At 43.1% G+C, this 17,453-nt stretch overlaps 1 protein-coding gene across 1 annotated transcript in view; it reads right to left on the bottom strand.

The window, feature by feature from the left end:
- mmp24 (matrix metallopeptidase 24) overlaps nt 1-17,453 on the bottom strand; it is a 69,539-nt gene that overhangs the window by 25,531 nt on the left and 26,555 nt on the right. The window contains exons 4-7 of the mRNA XM_020653063.3: nt 14,864-14,963; nt 13,504-13,708; nt 4,051-4,212; nt 1,018-1,223 (exon numbers count right to left, since the gene is read on the bottom strand). Of these exons, the coding sequence (XP_020508719.1) occupies nt 1,018-1,223; nt 4,051-4,212; nt 13,504-13,708; nt 14,864-14,963 (673 nt within the window). The remainder of the gene's footprint in view (nt 1-1,017; nt 1,224-4,050; nt 4,213-13,503; nt 13,709-14,863; nt 14,964-17,453) is intronic.

Raw genomic sequence — 17,453 nt, 5'->3', positions numbered from 1 at the left:
CCAGTGGGAGGGGGTGGTGACCTTTACTCCCTGTGATCGCTGCACGACCATAGACTGTCTGCACGCCACCTCTACCATCTCCGTGCTCTAATCAACCTGCTGCTGCATGTTTCCTGTTCTCCAGGATGTTCTTCTTCACTCTTTACTTCACATTGAGATTCATTGATACAAACACACATATTCTCATTATAGCGTCGTATAGAGGACTGTGTAGCGTCGTCCGTTACTTCCGCGCCGTTTTTTTTTCTTTTACATCATCTCTTACCTCAGGAGAGCCCAAAAATAAATCTTTAAAAAACAAACAAACAAAAAGATTTTTTTTTTACCAAGGATGATCTCTCAGAGTTTGCATCAACGTTTGTGATTTAAACAATCATATACTTGTAGAAAAAGAGTGTGCAGCTGTAATGATTGTACAGAATGTGCTAAACACTGAAGAATTGTGTTACGTCCAGGGTTCAAAGTAGGGATGTTCCCAGCCGACTAATGTCATAGTCAGTGAAATGAAAATAAAAGTTCTGACTGACTGTTTAGTCTAGAGGTAAGAAAACACTCAGGAAACAAATTTAACAGTGGGTTAATTTTAGTGGGTAATCATTCTACTTTGGTTTGCTGAGTGTGGCTAACGTTAGCAGCGCTAGCAGCACCAGCCTTCAGTACTCCCCGCAGGTTAACGTGCACATGACTGTGCTAAATGTGGTTACTCATTGCTCTGTTTGGTATGCTAGTTAAACCTGATACAGCCTACATATGACTTCATCTCTAGATCAAAATACTGCCGAACCACGTTGTTCCCGTGAGACGCTATCTGCTCACTGTGCTCGTTTACATCCGGGTTGTTGAGCAGGTCCATGAGCATGTCTAAAATAGTTTATCGCTGCTAAAAGGCACCGCAAGAGGAAACCTATTTCAACATCAAATGTTTCCAGAGTGTTAGATGCTCTTTGACAGCTCAAAGAGCAACAGTGCACCAAACACCTGTGTGAGTGTGTTCGTCGTGTTTTTGCTCCGTCTCACCTTGAAGACGAACATCTCCCGTCTGAAGAAGGCCACAGTGTTGAAGTTGCCTTCACAGATGTTGGGTTTGCCGTTTCCAGGCAGCGCCGGCCGGTCGCCGGGGGGACGAGGCGGGCGGGAGTGTTTGCGTTCGGAGGTGGAGTGTGGGCGTCGGGAGGGTAAGGTGGGTAACGGCCTGGTCGGCTCCAGCATGGCTGTGGGGATGCCTGATGTGAAAAAGAAACAAAAAAACAACCAAAGTTATTCCACTGTGGTGATTAATTTGTTGTTTCAGACTGTTTGTGGCGTCATGACACACCGCTGTGCTTTAGTGACTAAAAGAACACAAAGATCCACAATAACATGAGTCACTGAGTCATTGATTTGAGCTGTGTGAGCAGGACTTTTTCTGCTCAATCCTCCCAGATAAAAGAATATCTGGTTGTCTGATTCATTCATGTTTCTATGCAGAAGGAAGCCGTTGTTATGAATGAAACTAGTGTATTTAAAGGTCACATATCCTCCTCTTCTTCAACCAGTTTAAATAAGTCTCAGAGCTCCTCAAAACATGTGTGTGAAGTTTCTTGTTGTAAATCCACTCTGATCCTGTATTTGATCATGCCTATAAACCCCTCTATTTCAGCCCTGCTCAGAACAGGCTGTTTCTGTGTCTGTACCTTTAAATATGTAAATGAGCTGTGTCTGACCACGCCCCCTCTCTGGTAGGGCTTTGGAGGCTTGGTGCTTTCTCGCTCCATGTCCTATTGTTACCCTAATTTTCAGCGTAGTCCTGCGTTCTGCATGGCACTCCCGTCGGTTTTTCATTAAAGGGGGCGAGCTGTCCGGCATTCTGCTGTTGCCAAAACACCAACGGACGACGAGTACTTCATAAAACCCCAATTTAAAAAAACAGAACTGTCCCTTTAAGGTGCTGGAAAAACAATTATAAACAAGATAAACTCCACAGTCTCAGTTTCTGTTGTCTTCACTGAACACAACTGGACAAGTATGTCTCATCAACAGGGACTCTAAATGTCACCGTGGATCACGACCTTTCATGTTCAGATAATTCTTTTGTTCTGCGGGACAACGACAAGCTTCCTGCTCTGAAGTTTAAAGGAGACAGGACCATAAAAATATAAAGATTATGATACAATATGGATTTATTGCTGGGATTAGAACTGATGAGATACTGTATATAATAATAAGTGCCGTACTTATGTTTCATTACAGCCTCCTTTCTGACCCGGCAGCCATGTTTGTTTTAAGGTTTGTTTCTGCTTCTCCTGCTTCTTTGTTTCCAGGAATCAAAGATTTAAGTACAGCACATGACAACAGAAGCCGTCATGATTATTTCAGAGTGGACAGACGGCGTCTCGGGGTTTCTCTTTGTTCATTTAAAGAAAACGAGTCGACTGTAAAGTGAAGCGTTTTCTCTGAAACAGAGCAAAGTGTCCCTGGTGGTGAGAGCACAAAGCAAACAGACACAAAGTCGAGCATTTTGTTTTCTGAAGTTTTTCTCTTTCCAGGCAAACACTGATCAGCGCAGAGTAATAATATGAACCTGCTTTACATTCACACATGCATGCAGCTGCTGCAGGACATCAGGTCTGTATAACTCACTGTGGGCTTGAAGATGAATTATTCATGTTCCAGGTGTGCTGTTGTTGCTTTAGCAAGTTCATGCTTTTAGGTCTGAAGTGTTTTTCATGTTTAGTCGCAGACTTTTAAGGACAAGTCTCTCTTTTTAATTAAATAAAATAATTTTTCAAAACTATTTATGTCAAGTCAGGTCCCATGTTTTCTATAAAAGAACATTTAAAAACAGCAGCTAACTGCAATGCATACAATAAACTATACATAAGTATAAGAATAATAAGAATACAGAGACAAGAACAAAGAAGTAATACAGAAAAACCTGAGAGAACCCGCCTGTTCGGGATTAGATGAATCGAATGCCAACATATAAAGTTGCACTTTGAGGCGGGACAGACGGTGCAGACCTGATGGAGGGGGGGGGGAGGGTTTAGAGTTTAGAGTAGTGTTGTAGTCAAGACCACACTAACCAGGACTAAGACATACCCAAGACCTGGGTGCTCCGAGACAGAGACGAGACCAAGACATTTAGGGATCAAGACCGTCTGAGTGTGTTTGTATTCTAAGGCAGTCATTTTCATAAAACACTAACATTAGCACCCTCACGTCAGGTCAAGAACATGCTTTGTATTTGCCACAGTGGTGTATATTTCATCTTATGAACGCTACTTCTTGGCGTTTCTGACCCTGGTGCGTGCAACTACACTTTCTGAAGTTCTTTTTTAAAAGACAAAGATGTGAACAAATGTTGGTAATCATATCAGAATGATTGGTTCCCAGTATCATAAAACAGAAACCTCATTGTGCATCCTTAACGTAAGAAAGGCTCCAGACTGCATCGATAAGCCGAGGTATTAGAAGGCTGAATTTAAAAGTGTGCAGAAGAAGAAGAAGGCTGTGCCATTGGACCAATATCATTATCAGTTTGTCTCACAAAAGTAAAAACAGTTCCCTCTTAAAATCTTTAGATGTGATTTTTTGATCCAGCAGATGTCGCCCTTGAGCACCAGCATGAAACCAAAACAACTCCCGCTGCATTGTTGTGTTAGCATGCTAATGCTAGCGATCTTTATTATGCTGGTATCTTCACACTGCATGTAAATTTACCTGAAATGAGCGTGATCTAGAAACACAGTTAAGCAGTGAGTACAGTATGTTATTCTTCTTTTCTCTAGTCCCTCAATTAAACAACTTTTATACACGAGGGGAGGAGTCAGCCGGCCATCTGGGCGATGTAAACAAAGTGAAGATAGGACTCTGAAAACTCTGAAAACATCACAGACAGTGGGACTCGGGTGTTACACCCATTGTAGACAGTCATTACTCACAGAGTTATTTTCAGAGGATAGACTTGTTTTCTACATTTAAGTGTAAAAAATCGCATATTAAGACTTTAAAGTGTGAACACAGCTGTGGAAAAGATCATTTTCATGATAAATGAATAAACTTGAATCTCACCGTAGATTTTCTGAATGCCCTGCAGGTCGTCCAGCGGCAGCTTGAAGTTGTGCGTGTCCATGTACTGATAGAAAGGAGCCATGATGGCGCTGGGATCGTTGGAGTGCTCCAAACCCAACGCATGACCCAACTCGTGCACCGCCACCAGGAACAGATCGTTACCTGCAGAGGGAGGAAGACGGGAGGAGAGAGATGAGGAACTGAAGTAAGAGACGGGAACAGATGGAGAGAGGGAGGAGGAGAGGCAGCCCGAGGACGATGAAGATGGAAAAATAAACCAAGTGAAAGGAGAGATGATGAGTCTCCCTGACGATCTTTTCTCAGCAGAAGAAATAAAACAGGTAATGAAACACACCTTGTGCTGCTGGAGGCCTTTCTGCTGGTTTGTGCTCAGTTAAAAAAAAAAAAGGACTAACTCAACATCTCCCTCTTGTCTAAAATGGAACAAAGCCTCTGCAGTGCAACACAACAGAAAAGACCAGAAACACGCTGCAGAAGGGAGCTAAAGTTAGTCTGTGATGCTGTTGACTCATCAGCAGTGTAACATGAAGCGCACTTCAAAAGAAGAATTTGTGGGGAAACGGAGGCGACTGTCAGCTCGAGAATCCAAAGCTCACTTTTTATTTTTTTTTAAAGTCCAGCATGAGCCACTTCTTCAAACGCTTGCTGCTTGACGGGGATTACTTTGGAGTGCGGCAAACTGTTCGCTGCCACATCAAGTGAAAGTCATGACTGCACAAAGTGAGATTTTAAAATTATAATCTGTGACTTTATAAATAATGTGCTGCTGCTGCTCCAGGATGTGAAATTACGCTCATGAACAAGCTGCATGTGGAAGATGAAAATATACAACAAGATACACTCCACGATCTGATGACTCACAGTCTCAAAGGCTCTGCTCATAATCACGGCTGAAAGCTCATCACATGAAGAGGAAACCGCACAGGCTCGGAAATTAATTTGTTGTGAGTGCGGGCACATTTGATGGTCAGTGCCGACTGAGAATGTTGCAAAGAAAAATGGCTTCTCAAAAACAAACATGTATGTGTTACTAAGCCACGTATTAATTTGTTGTTGTGTTAGTTTAGAGACAGTTCTTGGTTAGATAGAAATAAATATGGCAAAAATCATACATCCTAAAAACAGTGAAGTCAAACTCCCTTTGGGTTTGTTGTTGTTGTGTCTGTGTTCATGTGGACTGCATTGCGCTACCTTCAGCTTGTTTATGCTTCACTAAAGAGGAGAAGTGGTTCAGATAGAAGTGATTGTACCCGACCTAAAAAGCCTCTGCATGTTTCTAATAAGCTCCACGAGCAGAAACGTGCTCAAACTAGGATCAATATTGGAGATGCTTTTGAAAAATGGAGAGAGGTTAGAACACAGAAAGGTTTACAGACCCATGCAGAGCTGGATAAACACTGAAGCTTCAGAGTCCACCACATGGTGACCTGAGTGAGCATCCACTCTAGAGAGGAGGGGGGGGGGGAGACAGCTCTACAATGTTTTAAATTTGGACTGCAGTACCCATTTTAAACACTAGGTGTCAGAGTTACATACTGCTCCTTTAAAGTAAAATATATCCATTTAACTAAAATGAAGAATAAGGTTATCTGTTGTTGCAGATCTACCTGTTACTGTTACAAGAGAACTTTTTAAGTTTATTCTTTGATTAGTTTTTGAACAAACGGCTTCAGGAACATTATTAACACACTGTGGACTGAAGTATGTCTGCGCTTGTATTTCATTAAAGTGAAGGTGGACTGCAAGCGCCTAAAACTCATCTGTATTTTTTTGTACTGGTGACAGAGACACTCAAAATAACATGTGGCCTAAATATAGGATGTTCCTTGAGAGGATGATTACAGATGATGCAAGAAATTGGAGCAGAGAGAAGGGATTGATTCAGCCCAAAAAAAAGAAGAAGCAGCAGGATTTCAATTATTTCTTTAAAGGGATCATTTTTCCAGCTGTAGCTTGAAATACCAGCAACAGAACCCATCAAAACTTGTACTTTTTTCACTCTGCTACTTGTGCTCTTATCACAGCTGATAAAGAAAGGAACCTGAATGTCACGTATTCCTGTGTGTGTGTGTGTGTGTGTGTGTGTGTGGGGGGGGGGGGTCGGTAAAAAAAAACTAGGTTTCTCTGTCGTTATCTGAAAAACTGAGATTCTGAGCCGCTGTCACACGTTTAATGACTTTGTACGCTCCGAACGCAGAGCTCAAATTAATACATTTCATCGGCTCTGTAATTGGTTTGACTCTGTTTGAACCTCATTAGAGAACCTAATTATCTTTTTTCTCTTCAGCCGGGCTCGTCTGTTTGAAGATAGTCGCCTCGGTGGCCAGTGGATGACTTGTAGACTGAAACAAAGATGGTCACAGGAAGTGTTATTTGTTCCCTTCCACACAAACAGTTTATCATTTGTTTTGTTTCTTCTCTCCCTCTCTTTTCTCTGCAGGTTTAATTTGGTTGCATACATTTCCACGTTCTTACGTTTCAGCTCCTGATCATGCTTAAACTTTCTAGACAGCTAAAAGTTTGCATCGAAGCAGCCTTTACCTAAAGTCACTAGTCCTATTCAGACTGCTGCTAGTGGTCCCCCCCCCCCCTCGCCTCTGGAGGTAGTAACGGAGGAGCCAGAAGGGATTGGAAGAGCCAGCGGGGGAGAGCAGCTGTGTGTGTGTGCATGTCTGACTTTGTGTGTATGTGGAGCTCCCGCCGTGCCGTGCTCTCTTACGATTATGAAATGTTGTAACACAACAATTTCCTCCTCTGTGCAACAAGAACGTGTGAGCATTATTGTTGTAGCAAAACATCAAATCGTTGTTGAGATAGTCTGATTAGGAAAAAAGTGATGAGCTGACAAAACATTTTTTTTAAATGTTTTAGCTCTGTCACTAATTTTTAATATCAAACCTTTACACAAAGCACACTCTCTCTCGCTCTTCTATTCCTGTGCTGTTTCTTTCCCCTCTCTCTTTTGTTAAGCTCTTCATCTCTCACCACAGCTCCCCTCCTCCTCCTCCTCCTCCTCCTCCTCCTCCTCCCACATCCCCTCCACCAGCCTTTATCGCCGCGCTCCCTATGCCTCCCTCTCCTCCGTGTCACAGGAAAGATAAAGATGATTTAACAGCACAAGACGTACACTTCATGTACAACGGGGCTTGGAGGAAATCCCAGTGCTCTCTCTGTATGTGTCTGCCTCTCCCCTCATGGTCCGTCTATAGTCTGCCTCGGCTCCCTGCAGTGACGATAACCGCTCCTTCTATCAGGTTTTTTTTTTGCCCCGCAGTCATCTGGCGGCCTGCGATAAAGATGATGTTTGATAACGCCGGGATGAAACCTGTCTCTCAAGTAATCCCCGTTTGACTCGTGCACAGAGTCCGCTTTGTTCAACTCGAGCAGTTTTCCTGATAAAACGTTCAGTCCTGGCAGGGACCAGTTTGTGCTCCGGAGATCACTTTGAACACGTCGTGTCAGAAATGAACTTTTAGCTCAGCAAAAGTTTTGCTAAGTGTGGAAGCCCTAAGAGGACATGCATACGTACATTTTACTGTTCTTATTTTACCCGTGACAACAAGTCTAGCTTGGTTATTTTCTCGAGATCTTGACCTATTTATGTTGTTACCTTTCATGTGGTCATTCTGTGAAACCTATAGAGCAGCTCAGCAGCTCAGAAACCTCCTTATTTATCTGAAATTGTCGACTGTAAGAACTCTCATTTCAGCCCCTGCCTGAAACGCTTTGATTCCCGCTTTTGTCTCTTTAAAACCACCCTCCCCATGTGCCCACTTTCTTCTGATTGGCAATCTCTCTGGAAGCCTTCCAGGGGCAGAACGCTGCAGGGCTGCCAGGGGAGGGCTGCTCTCCAGTGCTGGGAGAAGAGAGTCTATGTTAGAGGTTTCACCGGTTTACGCAGAGGCTTGAAGCCGTCTGGTGAAATTCTCTGCTTCATATCGGGGAACTATTGCATGACAAGCCGTTTAGCGCCCTCTGCAGACTCATCCTGGGATTACTCCAACATATGTTTACTTCATGATCTTTAACTTTGCCCACGCTCAGTTTGCGCATCCAGCCTTGTAACACTATATGTGAGTTCTAAAATGAGGATCATGAGAATAGGTCAACTTCAAGGACCAATCCTGCAGTTTATTGTAGTGAACACTTCCTTGTCCTAATCCGACATTAGAAAGACAAGAGGCAATGTTTTCTACATCTGCTCTTTTATGAATACAATGGATCAAGCCTATTTATCACAGAGAATGGAAGAACATTTACTTTAACTAGGAGACACTGGAGAAGCAGAATTCAGACTTTGCATTAGATCAAGTGTGTAAAACCTAAAAGTCAGCAGAGACCCAGGCTTGTGTAAAAGGCTAGAACTGAAATGTCAAGGATTTAATAAATTAGAGCAGGGGGCTTTCTTTACTTATATATCCATACAGACAGACTACAATGGTCTTATGTGTTTGGTGATTATAACTCCAGACCCTGAGTTCAAACACACAGTCGGTTTCAGACACTCTCTCTGTGTGTTTGTCTGTGTCTGCCCTTGCAGAGGATTACAGTCTTTTCTTTTGTTTATCTCCAGTTTCTGCATCTTAAGACTTCAGACTTCAGAGGGTTCATAGAGCAAACTGAGTCAAGTTGTCTACTGAATTAAGACAAAGCAGAAAACAAAGCTTTTTTTTATGCCCTGCTTAAAGTGGAGATGTGTGACAAATGTCGGGACCTGGATTTATGACGATATTAATGATGATTCTCGGACAAAAACAAGCTTATTTTCTGCAGGAAAAGTGATATCATAAAGGGCAAAATAATCTGAATTTAGAGAAAGGAAAGACAATAACAAAGGCAACTATTTCATTGCACAGTCGTGGTCACAATTGCCTTAGGCCCCATGTCCACCTGGCGTTTATTTCTGGGCGGCAGCGTCTTTTTTCAGCTGTTTTCAATGAGTAGAGAGGGTTTGCAGCAGAAAGCGACCGCCTGGAGAAAAAGCCCAGCGGCCATTCTTACGGGCTCTCAAGTTGAAAATCTTTAAACTTTTCGGAAAGGCGCTGTTGATGTCACCATCGCTCTTTCCCAAATGTTTGATATTCCCTGTATTTTTACCACCCATGGACCATGTCTTGTACCTCCTCCTTGCTCTGTGTCTGATCGGGAAAAAAACAATCTCAAATATAAAACATGCAGTAAAAAGTACAAAGCAATGTCGGTAATACAGCGGCTGTCGTCATAGAGACAGGATGGACGGGCTCAGCGCACAAACGCTTCATGCAAACAATCCTGAGTGCACAGCCAGCGCTTTCCCACCCCAAAAAAAACGCTAGGTGGATACAGGGCCAAAAGTAACGTTAAGATGAGACGGGAGCAGGACCAACTTTCTCCAGATCAGTGAATGATTCCAATAATTTGATTTTAGAGATATCCTGGAGTATATAAAAACATGATTGGAAAACCTCTTTTACATGTTGGTCAAGTTCAAGATCGAATGTCGCACCAGAACAGAGCAAGGGGGACCAACAACGTTATTGTCAAAATGAGTTCTAACAATGGATGAGGAAAAGAAGAGAACATCATTTAGCAGATGAAACTTGTTATACGTCCAACTTTTAATGTCAGCGAGGAAGTTACAGAGTGTTTGGAGGCTGGTTTTATCATGAGGTTTGATACACAGGTAAAGATTAGTGTCATCTGCATAACACATTTAACTAATGTTACGCCTTACTTGTATGATATCACCCAAGGGGGGCGTGTTAACAAAAGGAAGGGCGCTAATATAAAGCCCTGTGTAATGCCTTAATCCTGTGATTCCCAAAGTGTGGGCTGCGGCCCCCTGGTGGGCCGTGCGGGTACTGCAGGTGGACCGTGAAAAGCCCTCCACCAATTTTAAAAATAAAAGAAATATCACAATAATGATGATTTACCATGAGTCAACCCTTTAAGTGATTAGTAAGGCATGTCATGACTATTCATGGACATAATGTTTAGTAAACTTTTTTGTCTCTCTTGCCATAATATCATGTTGTCATGTCCAATAATTTTACCCTTACGGAAAGTTATAGATGTAGTCCAAACATTTTTTTATAATGAGCCCCGGAGTAATTTTGTATTTCAAAGCGGGCCGCGGCAGTGTTAAGTTTGGAAAAAGGCTGGCTTAATCAGTTCATAGACTCATCTCCAGGTTGTTTAAGACGGGGTGTGTTTAAAGAACATGGACCCTGTGCTGCAAGAACAAGCAGTAAGAACGCCATTCGACCGCGTTGAAAACATGAAGAAGGGGACAAAAATCTCTACCATTCAGCAGTTTCAGCATCTCTTGTCTTTGACGGCGACGTTTGTGCGTCTGTGAACAGGTTAATGACAGTCCGTCCCTCAGCAGCGACAGAAAAAAACCAGACATCCAGGTTTTAAGCCGAGGTGAAAATGAGGACTGTTTGTCCTCCTGTCGTCCTTCTGAAGCTGATACCGTGAATTAGTTTTCGTAGCTTCTGAGAACTTTTGCCGTCTCACTATCTGCTTTCTAATCTTTCAATTACTCTCTGTGTGTGTATGTGTGTGGAGGGATTTTAGAGATTAGGCGACGTTGGTGAGGGTGTACCTGAGAGCACCTGGGTGAGCACACACACACACATACAAATGCATCATGACCTGACCATGCAATTCTTTTGTGGCTTCATAAACATGAGTCATATTTACTTGTCGGTCTAACTTAGAAAAACAACGAGTGTAAGTGTAAAATGAATCTTTGCCACATGATATTAAAACTCCTTTGATGCAAGATCCCTGAGAAAATTCCAGATATTTCCTGGGACAGTTTCACGCTAGAATCCGACTCTCACACTATCTCGTAATGTGGTGTGGCAAATTTAGAGCTTCTCTGTCAGAGATAATTCTCTTTTCTGCTAATCTCTCAAAGCAGATATGTCCCCCCCCATCACTCCCTCTCTCCGTGCGTCTCTCTGCCTCTCTATCAACACGTTAGTTATTCAAGCAGAGGGAATCTGGCGTAAGTCGTTTGTCAAACAGCGATAGAAGACTTGGGATGAAAAAAATAACAAACCCTACCAAGTGAAGTGTTTTTCTTTCTCTCTCCATTTTTCATCCAGCGACTAAACAATGTGGCGCTCAGAGATAGAGCAGCGCCGAGCGAGGACATCTTCACATCTGAAGCGTCGCATTTAGAAATAACATGTTTTATTAATTCAAACAATAAATAATGGAATCAGCTGGTATTTCATAGCTGTCAGTCACTGTGTTCACGCCGGCTGCAATATTCATAAATTAGTCTGACTTGTGGAAAAAGACATTTGTAGGAAAATATAAATTCTTGTTACCGGAAAAAAGACTAAAGACTCACCTGCTATTATTGTTGTGCGCTCTCTCTTTGTTTTATAACGTTAATTAAGCGAGGCAGAAAACTGCTCGGTGCGCCAGAGGGCTGACAGACTTTACACCAAAGCAGTGGCTCAAAATGTGCAAAGTTTGCAATGACACTTGGAAGCCGTTCCGTATCTGACATCACTCACTCGCAAAATAGTAAATGACTGAATGTTGTCGGTCTAGCCCTTAGAATAGGGGAGACTGTGAACTTTGGAGATTGAAAATTTAAAACATTTGTAGGCGTCAGCGCTGGTTGGAGGGGCCCTTGGTGAATTTTTGCTGAGGGCCCCAACAGACTCTAGAACAGTGTTAATCTTCACACCATTTTAGTCATAGTCTCCTGATGAAAATGTCCTTTATATTTAATCAGATATTAGTCATTTGTTATTGATTTAATTTAGTCAATTAGTCACTGACTTAAATTGCACATCATTTTAGTTGACGACAATAGAAGATATTTAGTCAACAAAATCAGACGCAAGCTTTTATTTTTATTATCAGAAGCTCCAGGGGGCGGGGCTTCACGGACCTGCAGGCTCCAGGCTGCACGTTGTTGCACTCACCACACACACACACCTTTGATGAAGTATGCTATGGTTTACAATCATTTTAGAACAGCTGAGGGGGGACGTGATAATCATCACTTTTAATGTAGTTTTCATTTCGTCACATTTTCATCAATTAGATGATGAAGTAATATTATTTATCAAATTGTTAAATAATGGAGTTTTGTCTCTTCATCATCATAGTTGAGTTATTTAAACAAATATTTTCATCATTTATTTCGTTGACTAGTTTAACGCTGCTCTAGAATCACCTCTGTTTATATGGTGCCTGTTTGCATCAACTGACAGCTCCTCAAAATTGAAGCTAAAACATTTGGAGCGCTCGGAGCTGTTTGATGCTATGAGGCCGCTGTTGGTAGTTTCAGTTGTCTCTCAACCGGGAGGTCGGGGGTTCGATCTCCAGCTCCTGCAACCACATGTTCGATGTGTCCTTAGGCAAGACACTTAACCCCAAGTTGCTCCCACTGCTTCGTCTGCGGTGTATGAATGCCTCCACCATCAGTGTGTGAATGTGTAGGTGTGACCTGTGGTGTCAAAGCGCCTTGAGTAGTCAGAAGACTAGAAAAGAAATATACAAGCTCAAGTCCATTTACTATTCACCGTCTATAAAAATGGGTGTACGTCATGATTGACAGCTCTGCTGACCAATAAGGCTCCTGCAGCGCTGTGTACTAGATTTTCAGAGTAGAGGAGGAACAGTGAGAGGAAAACCTAACGGACAGAAACTAAAGAGTCACTGAACTTTCCATAACTGTGAGTGTTTGTACGGTGGCTGGTAGGTGTCAAAAGCTCGGCAACTGCTGAAACGACACATATTTTAAAAAAATATTCAGAAACGCTGCACATTCAAAAGCAAATGCAAACTCTCGGAACAAATGCAACGACTAAAAACACTCTGCAAAAAGGCCAAAACAGCTACATGAACATATAACGACCAGCAAGAACAAAAATGAAACAATTCAAGAACACAAATATTCAGAAAATATGCTCCAGAACTGAAAGGGTGCGCTGTGGAGCTGTTTATTTACAGGAGAGAGAGTGATGGAGACCGGTACAGAAAGTTTTGTTTCCTAGCGCCCACCGTGTGATTGAGGAATCTGTTCTGCTGCGGACTGAACCCACCTGAGGGATCTTAGTGTTTTATCTAGAAGTTAAATGTGGGTAGAAGCACTTTAGCTCAAACTCTGAGGGTTTAGTCACCCGTCCACGTGTTGAGCAGCACAGGCAGCTTGTTTGGTCGAATGTTTTTTGTGGTCGTGGTTAAAAAAAAAAAAGGCAGACTAGAGTGCTGCCACGTTGTATAAACAAGCATCGTTCTTGATGGCACACGAGCCAGATCTAATTATAAGGAACTTGTTCTGAAACGGACAAGGACAGAAGAGTGGGTTATGCAGGCCTGAGTTATTTCTGAGACTTGAGCTGAAAAACCCACAATCAAGTCCAAACGAAGCAGGACAGACAATTAAAGGACACGTACACAGATCTTTCGATGACTCACCGTCGTGGTTGGCGTTGCCCAGCGTCCAGGGCTCGTCGGAGTCGAAGTGTGTGTCTCCTCCAATGCCGGCGCCGGGGAAGTACGCGTGGGCCAGGAAACCCCCCTCTCCGTCAAACGGAGAGCTGTCGCCATGGAAACCAGAGGCAAAGAAGATCATGATGTCGGCCTCCTTCCCCTCGTTCTTGATCTCCGAGTGCGGCACCTCCTGAGTGAGATACGAGAGGAGTGGAGTTAAGAAAGTGAGTAGCAGAGAGGACTCCCATGATTCCCCACCAGCCTCGACGACATCTTTTGTTATTGTTTTGAGATAGAGCCCCCTGGTGGTGGATTTTACAAACTATGCGTTTAAATCACATATTTGTTCCATTTAAAACAGAATAAGAAACAAACCCGTCACAAACAGAGACGGGTCAGAGGTTAAATGAGGCTTTGTAGGGGGTTTAAGATTTAAAGATTAAGATTTAAGATTCCCAAATTTACTAAAAAGAGGGTGCCAGAGAACGGGGATCCCCCACTAACCCTGGAGGTGATTAAGACATAAACCCAGCATATCAAAACACTGTTAAAGAGGACATATCATCCCCCTTCTCCACCTTTTCAAACAGTCCTCTGTGGTCTAAATGAAACATCTGTGCTGTGCTTTGGTCAAAATATAACATGAATCAAGCACCAGAGGAGGTTTGTGACCCTGTATAAACCAGCTCTCTCAGAACGCTCCGTTTTCGTGTGTGTGTCTCTTTAAATGAAATGACCCCCCCCCCCCCCCCCCCAAGTTTTCCAGGTAGACATCACTCCTCTGTAGTGAGAATAAAAATGGTGGACCTGCCCAAAAGTTTTGTTCTAGTCTGGGGGTGGAGTCCATGGGTGGAGATACCAGGGGAGGGGAGGGGTTTTTTTTTTTTACCAAAATCCCACTGTGACATCACAAGGAGAGCACATTTGAAACGGAGCATTTTTCTCTGTGTTGTAAGACTTATGCAGGCCACAAACAAAGGACTGGATGGGTTTATTTCACATGTTGTGGGTCAGTAGACTCTCAGGTTACCCAAATATATGTTCAAGAAAACTGTAGAAGAGGATTCTTCAGAATATGTCCCCTTAAAAATAGTAACACACACTCTAATCATTAGAGTGTGTGTTACTATTAGAGTCTAATGTAAAGCTCCATCTACGAGCCTTTGTCGACGACTTTACGGTAAATTAAAACGAAAACGAATAAAATCCGTTTGGTTTTGTACTTTCCCAGAGGCTTTGTCACTTTTTCTCAGGGCTTTTATTTTCCATGTTCACTTCCATTTGTTTTGAAGGAGGGATCATAAAAAAAGAGTCACAAAGAATATACACATCGTTTTTCTCTGACCTGGAAGGAGAGCGGAGTGACGGTCTGCCACACGTTGAAGGCTTGTCGGATCGCTCTCTGAGTGTCCTTCTCTCCCACTTTAGGGGTGACGTTAGAAATGCTGCAGGAGAGAGAGAGAGAACAGAGGATTAAATTTACAAAGCTACAGAAGCTAGTACAGGCGAGGAGAATGACATGTTCACAACCTTTCCCCTCACATCGCTGTAAGGCAACACTGACATTCATACTGCAATTGTCAATAATAATCAGAATAACAAGCTGTGCTTCAAGCTAACGCTAACACCTATCGCCTGTCCTGTCATCTATAAATGTGTTGTTTAAGATGCATGTATGTACAGTATGTATTGGCTACGTTCAGAAATTGCAGCGGCATCCTGTGTCGCTGTGTGTTGATGCATGTGCTGCTATAAGAGACAAACGAGGCAGAAAGGTCGTTAGAGAGCGAGGACGAGAAACGTGCCATCCATGTTTATTTAGCTTTCAGAGAGGGGAAGATGTAAGATAACCTTCTTCATCAGTCAACATACTGAAAGATAACACTTTCATGTGATGTCTAAATAAATAAAAAATCCTTCTTGCTTGGATCGTGCCACGATAAACCGCAAGAGTCGAGCAAGAGGGGACGTTGGAGGACAGACGGAGTGATTGACAGGCGTGGTGAGGGAGGGGTGGAGGAAAGAAATCAGGACAAGAGAGAAAGAAGAAGAAGAAGAACAGCAGGGTTAGACAGCAAAGTTCATTTCACACACTCTGCCTCTCAACAGGGGGCAAAGTGCTTTGTCCCCGACCAGAAGAAAAACATTATGGAAATAAAAATAAGCCCATTAAAGTGTGGCTGCATAACCACGTCCATATATGGGCACAAAGCAACATCCTGAGGCAACACGTACAAGTCCGTGAGGAATACAAGAAGAAGAAAGGTTTTCATGCTGTGACTGTACATTTTATGGTTGTGGTTTTTAATGGAGGGAATATAAAACCTGGATGCAGATCAAGTCAGGATGAGATGTTAAAGCTGCGTCCTGAACACAATCCATAAATCAGATGCTTTGACTTAAACTGATTGCTGTCAGCAACAGTTAATTAAGGTCTGAAATTTAAAGGATAGTTAGTTAAAATCCACCACCAGGGGGCTCTCAATCAAAGCAAAAATAAAAGCTGACGTCAAGGCCGGGCGGGGAATCATGGGAGTGATTCTCTTTGCTACTCCCCCCCTCCCATTAGGTTGACTGAAAGTTAGGCTGAGACAGGATTTCCAGCATGGCGACCGCCATCGATGGGACTCCCAGCGCCCCCTGCAGGAACAGACGGGTGACGTCACGCAGGCTTCATCCACTGATATTTACAGTCTATGGTTTGGACAGTCCATGCGGTCTCAGCTAATCTTAAAGTAGCACGCTGCAGTAAAGCCCAATGTTTACAACTGTTAGCTTACAATACGACGGATGTGTGGGAGAATGTCAAACTGGTTTTGACACGATCGTTTTAAGAGTCTGTGAGATTGATGGATCTTTAGTGATGATTAACGTTGTTTGTACCGTCTCTCGATGTGCTGACAGTGGACGTACAGTAAGTAGGTTTGAGATCCTCTGAGCATTTCATAACTCTCTGCTCGCTAATCCCTTTATAAAATGTACTTAGAAATCCAACTTTACAACCCAAGGCCCCACAATTTATCTGTGCCTGTGTGTGTGTGTGTGTGTGTGTGTGTGTGTGTGTGTCTGTGTGTGTGTGTGTGTGTATGTGTGTTCCAGGCGCACAGCAAGGTAGCAGTTGTCTGATTTGAGTAAATGGTGTGGAACGTTACGGCAGTGAGGCTGTCCAAATGACCTGTGGCCAAAACACACAGATGGTGCACTGTCCTGCACACTGACGCGCGCACACACCCACACACATGCGCGCACACGCACACACTCACAAACACACACGCACGCACGCACACAAACACAGATGATGCACTGTCCTGCACACGAACACAATGCACCGATTCAGACACACACGTCCAGCACTTCAGGTTTCATATCCAAAGATAAGCAGCGATACAGTTCAATCAGGAGAGACGAGAGGAAAAAGAAGATTATTTATTACAATGGATAACTTGGTAATAAATAATGCTTACGCTACACACAAACTCACATCGTCCTGCGCCTACAGGCGAGAACACAAAACTTTCTGTTTCTGCTTCTTATCCTTTTTAATCTAATGTGCTTTGTTGGCAGGAAAGTTGAGATAAACTGAAACATCAACATCAAAGTGAACCATCTCCCTCTCCCTCATCTATCCACTCTCTCTCTCTCTCTCTCGCTCTCTCTCTGCTGTTTTTGAAAATTCACCTCACTGTCCTGAGGCATCGATGGAAATTTTCGTTGAGAGACACACAGTTGCATAATCCTGCAGCTACAGCATCGCACGGGGGGGGTGATAATTCACAGTTGCCAGCAGCCCCTGAAATTCCTCCAAATGTGTCTCTTTGCATCGCCGTCAGTGTCGTGTCAGCACGCCGCTCCAGCTGCTGCTCGGAGCACAGAGGAAAATCCTCCTGACTGAGCCCATCAATATCATGAAATATCACAGACTTCTTCTGAATCTG

This window comes from Labrus bergylta, chromosome 5 (genome assembly GCF_963930695.1).
Source record: "Labrus bergylta chromosome 5, fLabBer1.1, whole genome shotgun sequence".
NCBI classification, from domain to species: domain Eukaryota; kingdom Metazoa; phylum Chordata; class Actinopteri; order Labriformes; family Labridae; genus Labrus; species Labrus bergylta.
The sequence above is the reverse complement of the archived record's forward strand: the minus strand, read 5'-3'. Positions and strand labels throughout refer to the sequence as shown.